This window comes from Penaeus chinensis, chromosome 27 (assembly GCF_019202785.1).
Source record: "Penaeus chinensis breed Huanghai No. 1 chromosome 27, ASM1920278v2, whole genome shotgun sequence".
NCBI classification, from domain to species: domain Eukaryota; kingdom Metazoa; phylum Arthropoda; class Malacostraca; order Decapoda; family Penaeidae; genus Penaeus; species Penaeus chinensis.
The window spans coordinates 2,289,928-2,298,442 of NC_061845.1; the positions used below are offsets into that span (position 1 = coordinate 2,289,928).

Here is an 8,515-nt window from a genome sequence, read left to right on the forward strand (position 1 = left end):
TAGGTCATAACTGGGAGGACGCATTGGTTAAACATAATGGAAAGAGGCCTCTTAGTATGCCACTGTGTCTGCCGAAGGCGCTCCAGCCTAGACTAATGCGTTGCTTAATTTCCTCTTTGCTAAATGTGTTTGTGCGAGTTGCCCAAGCTTTATATCCTTGTCCACTATCTCTAGCGCTTTGCCTTGTACATGTTTCTGTTCGAATTGAACTCTGTTGTTGAACATGATCTTTGTCTTTCTTGTTCATCCTAGGTCGGACTTTTAGACTTTTTCTATTCAGATCGTTTATTAGATGCTGCATTCCATTTGTAGATTCACTGAAGAGAATAATATCATCTGCAAATTATAGATTGTTTAGGTATTCATCTCCTATTTTGATACCCTTTCCGTTTCATTCTAGCTTCTTGAATATTTCCTTAAGACAAACTGTAAACAGTTTTGGTAAGATGGTTTTGCTTTAACACATTTTTTAATTGGTATTTTATCGGTTTCCGTGTGGAGCTTGATGGTTGCTGTCCCATCTTCGTATATATCTTCCAATATTTTACAAAATACCTCCTCTACTCCCTGTCTCCGAATAGCTTCTAGTACTGCTTGTATTTGCACAGAGTCAAATGCCTTTTCGTAATCGATGAATGCCATACACAGGTGTTGCCTATATTCGTTTATTTTTTCTCTTATTTGGGTGAGCGTGTGGATGTGGTCTGTTGTTGAGAATCTACTGCGGAAGCCTGCTTGTTTTCTAGGCTGGTTAGAATCCAGACTATCAGAGATGCGAGTTGTGATGACTTTTGTGAGCTGTTTGTAAGTAATTGAAAGGAGGCCTATGGGTCGGTATTTTTTAAATTCCTTTCTATCACTTTTTTATGTATCAAAATAATTGTTGCAGTTTTCCAGGCTTTCGGAGTTTTTCAATTGAGAAGGCATTTGTTAAAAAGATTGGCTAGTTTCACTGTTACAAATTCTCCTGCATCTAATTCCGTCTTCACCTGGTGTTTTCCCTTTCTTCATGCCTTAAAACGCTTTTTTTTTCTTCTTCTGTTGTGATGTTAGGTACGTCTCTAGTTACCGCGTTCGCTTCTATCTGTGGCTGTTCATTTAAGTTGTATAGGTCCTTGTAAAAATCTTCCACTATTATGACTCATTTCCCCCTAATCCAAGTCTCCTTTTAGCTGTTTTCATGCTGGTAGGCTACCTGAGATCACTGTTTCATTTATCATTTGAATATTGAATTTGCGTACATCTCTTTTTTTTATTTATAGTCTTTGTTAGTTCAGCTAATTTTGTTTTGTCCCTGTTTGATGTTACTTTCATGACCCTACGTTTTTGCATAAGCTGTTTAGTTTCTACCGAGAGCTTGCTGGAGCTTTGCCTGACGTTCTTGGCGCCTACTTCAAGTGCAGCTTCCTTTGTTATGACATTGAACTGTTTGTTGATTTGGTTAATGTTGAGATCTTCGTCGCTGAGAAGTGAATATCTGTTTTGGATGTTAAGATTCAATTCTGTCGATTTGGTCTTCAATTTAGCTAAATTTGGCTGTGGTTTTCGTATGAAATTGTTCCTTTCCCTTCTGAGGTGTAATTTAATTTGTCCTCCGACCATTCTATGGTCGCTGTCAACATTTGTTTTATTAAAAACATCCAGATTTTTATATCTTATTATATATGTCAATTTCGTTTTTGATGTCAGATGACGACTTCCATGTTCACTTCTGCTCTAGCCTTTTTTCGAAGAATGTATTCATGATAATGAGTGATCGAGCCTCCGCAAAATCGATTAGCATTTGTCCCCTCTCAATCCTAGTGACTATTCCGTGCTTCCCACTTCGGTTTCTCCTTCTGTCTTTTTCCTATTTTAGCATTAAGATCTCCCATAATTATTGTGTACTGTTTTTTTTACCCTCTCGCTGGCTAAATGAACATCTTCATAGAACCTCTCTATTTCTTCATCACTGTGGCTGCAGGTTGGAGCATAGACTTGAACAACATTTGAGTTGTACCTATTGTTTAGTTTGTTACTGAAGCCACTCTTTCGCTTATATTATAGAATTCCACGATATTCTTTTCTAAACGTTTGTGAACTAAGAAAGCTACCCCTAATTCCTGCTTGCCATCCAGGGGTTTACCTCTCCAATAGAGTACGTGTCCATCATTTAGTATCTTCTGTTCTTCGCCTTGTCTTCTAACTTCACAGAGTCCTACAATATCCCATTTAATGAGAGAGAGTTCCTCAATTTAAACTAGTCAGTCGGATTCAGTTCTCATTGTCATTACATGTGCAAAGGTTCATCAACGTGGGGTGGCCGTGCTTTTAAACGGAGATTTTTAGCACCCTATGCTCCGGAGCGATCCTGATTGGCGCCGTAACCGGGGGTTCCTTCGCCTCCGGGGAATGAGGGCCGTTGCTCTGTTTGTGTAGTCATGTTTTTTTATTGAAAAGGTAGACAGCCGAGCTACCCCTCACCTACTGGCTTATGTGTATCTTGATCATGCTCATTTCCGTGATATATATATATATATATATATATATAAATATATGTACATATATATATACATATATATATATATATATGCATACATAAATGTATGTATGTATGAATGTATGTTTGTGTGTATGTATCAATAAATATATGTACATAGATATGTATACATACATATATAATATATATTAATACACAATAATAATTGTATGTGTGTGTATGTATGTGTACATGTATGTGTATGTATACACACACATAAACGTATACACGCACACATATATACATATATCTATGTATGTATGCATATATAGTACTGTGTGCATAATATATATATATATATATATATATATGTATATGTATATGTATGTATATAGATATTCATATATACATTGTAGATACATAAATATAAATATATTCATATATAGAAATATGTATCCTTACATGTATATACATATATACATACACACACACAATATATATATATATATATATACACACACACATATACATATATATGTATTTATGTATACACACACATTCACATATATATGTATATAACATTTATATCAAGAAAAGGTATGCATTATAATGAGCATCTTCACAGAGCAAAAGATTTATTTGACTAGTTTCGATTATATTTTCACCAGAAATAAATTTCTAACAAAGATATAACCGAAAAAGACCAAATACATCTTTTGCACTGTGAAGATAAACATTCTAATTGATACTTCGCTCTCTCTCTCTCTCTCTCTCTCTCTCTCTCTCTCTCTCTCTCTCTATATATATATATATATATGTATATATACACGCACAGCATATATAAACATATATACACATATACATACAAAATATATATACACACACACACACACACACACACACACACACACACACACACACATATATATATATGCATATATATATATATATATATATATATATATATATATATATATATATATATATCGCATATGTGTGTGACTGAAAGTTGCTTTGTCTGGAATAAGCACCCGCAAACTCTACAAGTGTTTTCATAAAGTTTAGCTGCTCCATTAACACGTACTAATGCAATGTTCCAAAAGGTCATTACATTATCTTAATTCCTTAATGGAAAACAATTAAAAAATGACACAGCGTGAAAATCACTGGACAACACTGAATCATATAATAATGCACTGTCGTAGTCATTATTCACCTGGAAACCTTAACGAAACATCTGTACGACTATAAATAGTGGTGAATAAAACACACACATCTCACACTCGTCTGAGACATCATCGCGCTCGGAAGCTTCTGAAACCACTTCGCGGATCATTCGAAGTTCCGAAACACTTGACTCCTTATTTGCCAACTGTTAAGGGTAAGGTATTCAACTAAAATGGGATGTTCGTAAAAAGGTTTGGAAATAAGGAAGGGAAGCCTATTTCTCTTAGGAATTTATTATTATAATGATTATTATTATTTGAGATTTTGTTACAACGGTTTGTAATTGCTTTTAATTTACATTTTCCATATTGCATATTATGTCATTACTAGTATTATGGTATTATTAGGAACTGGCCTTACTTTTATTGAGACGAAACCGTAGATAATTAGAATTTCTCTATATACTTTGTCATATTGTATTCCGGCAGAATCATAATGTCGTACCTTGGCCTGTGTTTGCTGCTGCTATCATCAGCAACGGTAAGTTAACTAATATATATGTATTTATATATATGTATATATATATACATTTACATACATTCGTATATATGTGTAAGTACATATGTATATGTACATTTATATATATATACATTATATACATACATATATACATATATATATATATATATATATATATATATAAAGACATTCACACACACACATGTATATATGTATATTTGTGTGTGTGTTTCTGAATCACACCGTAAATATGACCCCACAAATGCATTAAATAAACAAACCGTTTTAAAGTCAACAACATTATCTATTTATTGTACACTTATTATCTGTCTTCCTCAGGCGTTGGCGTTTTACAACGAAGTTGATGGTTCTTCAGGTTAGTCTTCCGGAACAGTACAGGTTATATTTTATAAATCCGTGTAAAAACCATTTCCAAATCTGTGGCATATTCCTCACGGTTCACGTTATCTACTGATCGTTATTATTACCTCTTTATTCAATTGTCTGTTTTGAAGATTTTGATGATTATACGCATGGTACCCAACCCGTTTTTCAGTGACCTCGCCCGTGCCGTGTGGGTCGTGGGTTTGGATTCCCACAGGGGCCAGTGTCACTTTCACCTCGCCTAATTACCCCGACGACTATACCTGGACGAAGTGTTACTGGAAGTTTTACGTGAGTAGTGCGGGTTCGCATAGTCATGTTTGTAGGTCGCGTGTGGACAAGACATTCATTAATAGATAAACAGACATAAATGCACACGTACTCACACACATTGTATATATACACACATACACACACAATGGGTGTGTAATGTATGTATGTGTGTATATGTTCAGGTACGTGCATTTTGTCTATGTCTGTAACATGTGTCTGATGAACGCATTTATACACACAACCACATCTTCCTGATCTGTGAATTGCACCCTTTGGTCTGGCGGCTAAATTTTCCCTCTCACCACCCAGCCAGTTCTCGCACCGTCAGGCTCACTTACCTTTCTCCCAGCCAGGTCTTTCCCAGGTAAAAATCTTGCTCATGTGATCGTTTCTCCACGTGCAGGCTAACTCCTCTGACGCCCAGATTGAGATCAACTGCTCAGACTTCCAGCTTCAGGATAGTGTTCTAGGAGTGTGTCTCAGTGATGTACTCACCATAGAGTCCGGGCTGTTCAACTGCAAAAGGTATTTTCTTATGACATTGAAGTAGGATTACTTGATACCTAATTTATGATCAAGTCTAATATACACAGGGATTAGTATACGTCAGGGAAACTCAGTTGTGTAAAAATAAAGAAAGAAAGAAAAAAATCATATGCCACTGAGGATTTCAAGATTACCTTATACCTAAGAAAGTCGGGTATGATATGCATACAGTGCAGTATAGGTCAAGGTAAAAAAGAAGTACTGTTATCACGAATGAGAACCTTCTATCAGTCTCGATGTTCCCCCAACAGCTTCTGTGGCAGCGAAGGACCGCAATCGGAGCTCGTGAATTCCCAGTGGGCTAGCGTCAAGTTCAAGGCAGATCTGCTCACTCACTATAGAGGGTTCACCTGTACCGCCACCGCTGTTGGAAACTCTAAGACCCAGTGGTCACGACAACGGCACCAGTGGCCGTCACAACCACAGCCCCAGTGATCACCACCACAGCCCCCGTGGTCGTCACAACCACAGCCCCAGTGGTCGTCACAACCACAGCCCCCGTGGTCGTCACAACCACAGCCCCAGTGGTCGTCACAACCACAGCACCAGTGGTCGTCACAACCACAGCCCCCGTGGTCGTCACAACCACAGCACCAGTGGTCGTCACAACCACAGCCCCAGTGGTCGTCACAACCACAGCACCAGTGGTCGTCACAACCACAGCCCTGCCCTGAATCCCTGCCCACATCCATATCACTACGCCAGAGAGTTAAAGTGTTGAAATTAGGCACATCACTTTTAAGAACTTGGAAAGAGATATGGCAATTAAAACGTGACAGGCATTCGTTTCTTTAATTTATTTTCCTTATATATATAATTGTCTGTGCCTTAAGAGCACTGCAGTAACAAGACCGGTTATGATATTGATACTATTTCAAGGTGATGATGACGATGGTAACTGATAATGAAACTGGCAATACTAAGATAAAAAGTGACAACAGTAACAGTATATCTATACATCTACACATAATGATTATCAGCGAAGATAATGCATAATGAAATAGTAGAGTAGAATGACACACAATCACACACACATATGTGTGGATGTACATATGTGTATACATATATGTGTATATATAAGTATGTAAATATGTATATATATAAGTATATGAATATGTAAATATATACAAGTACATAAGTATGTATATATATATATATAAGTATATAAATATGTAAATATAAACATGTATATGTATATACATGTGTTTGTGTATGTATATGTATTTGTAAATATATATATATATATATATATATATACATACATTTAAATATGTATACATATACACATTTTTACATACATACACACACACATATATATATATAGGTATACGTTTTAGAACCAATATGAAGGAGGGTTCTAAATACTTCTTTCCTCATTCTGGCTTTGCAAGTTGTATAATGAACCACAAAATATACTGATGCACATTACTCCTATCTATCAGTCTCTATCTATATCAATCTGTATATTCATCTCTCTGTATATCTATCTTTATTGGGTCATGAATGTCTTATTCTATGCCGGGTCTTATTGGGATATATATACACACACAAACACACACACATATATGTATAAGTGTATGTATATACATTTATGTATAAACATACATATATATGTATGTATATGCATATACATGTATATATTTATGCATATACAGACATATATCACTATAAGTATATATACATTTATATATGTGTATACATATTTATGCATATATATGTATACATATATATGCATATATATATTTGTATAAGTATATATATACACACACATGTATATACATATACATGCATATGCAAATATATATGTAAATATATGTATGTATATATACACATCTCTACTTATATATGTATATATATTTGTATATACATATATATATGTATATATATTTATATATACATGCGTATCTGTAAATATATAATTACATATATACATACATGAATATATATGTATGTATATCTATGTATATATGTGTGTATATCTATGTATATATATATGTATATCTATGTCTATATATATGTATGTATATGCATATAAATATATATATGTATCATATATACACATCTATCAATATATATATCATATATACACATCTATCTATATATATATATCTATCTATCGGTATATCTATATATACACACATTTATATCTAGAAAAGATTCGATAATATCTTCGTCAGTAATACATGTATTTCTGACGTAGATATAATGGAAATCTACCAAAAACATCTTTTGCACTGTATAAATAGACATTCCCATTGATGCCTCTCTCTCTTTGTATATATATATATATACATGTATATATATATATATATATATATATATACATGTATATATATATATATATATATATATATATATATATGAATACGTATATAATATACCGCATATGTGTGTGTTGAACGGATGTAAAAGCGGTGTTGTCTGGATAGACACCCACAAACGTTTGCCTTCGGGCCATTACTAAAAATACATTTGAAATAAATGCTTCTGTTCTGTTAACTATAACGCATGAATCCGACACGAGATAAATTGCATTTACAGGATACAAGTGATAGCTGAATTTCCGAGTTTTCCCAAAGTTCAGCAGCTCCATTAACGTAGACTAATGCAGTGTTCCAAAAAGGTCATTACATTATCTAAATTCATTTAATGGAAAACAATTCAATTCTACAACCGTAAATGTAAAAATTTGATAAAAAAAAAAAAAAAAAAAATACTGCGCAACATGAAAATCACTGGACGACACTGAATCATATAATAATATACTGTCACAGTCATTGTGCACCTGGAGACCTAAACGAAACACCTGTACGATTCGAAACCAGGGAGAATGTAACCCTTGCATCTCACACGCACCTGAGACTTCCTTGCGTTCGGAAGCATTTGAAACCACTCCGCGTTTCATTCGAAGTTCCGAAACACTTGACTCCATATTTGCCAACTGTTAACGGTATGGTATTCAACAAAAATGGGATTTGCTTGTGTTGCTTGAAAGGTTTAATTTATTTTAATTTTGATATAATTTTATTTATTTTTTGTTTTGATTTGTTGAGGTTTTGTTACAAAGAGGTTGTAATTGGTCGAAATCTCAATTTTCTATGTTACATTTTTTCCATCATTACAGTATTATCGTATTATTAGGAATTGTCCTTAGTTTTATTAAGACGA

The 8,515-nt window shown here is 34.3% G+C and overlaps 2 protein-coding genes across 2 annotated transcripts in view; both read left to right on the forward strand.

Moving 5' to 3' along the window:
• Nucleotides 1-3,741: 3,741 nt before the first annotated feature.
• Nucleotides 3,742-6,129, forward strand: LOC125039654 (tolloid-like protein 2). The gene is made up of 6 exons (XM_047633827.1): nucleotides 3,742-3,839; nucleotides 4,114-4,165; nucleotides 4,484-4,520; nucleotides 4,701-4,819; nucleotides 5,205-5,326; nucleotides 5,599-6,129. The coding sequence occupies exons 2-6, from the start codon at nucleotides 4,121-4,123 to the stop codon at nucleotides 5,780-5,782; spliced, it is 507 nt and encodes a 168-aa protein (XP_047489783.1). The 5' UTR covers nucleotides 3,742-3,839; nucleotides 4,114-4,120; the 3' UTR covers nucleotides 5,783-6,129.
• Nucleotides 6,130-8,201: 2,072 nt separating this feature from the next.
• LOC125039653 overlaps nucleotides 8,202-8,515 on the forward strand; it is a 2,625-nt gene continuing 2,311 nt past the window's right edge. Inside the window, exon 1 of the mRNA XM_047633826.1 lies at nucleotides 8,202-8,297. The gene's annotated coding sequence lies outside the window, so the exon portion shown is untranslated. The remainder of the gene's footprint in view (nucleotides 8,298-8,515) is intronic.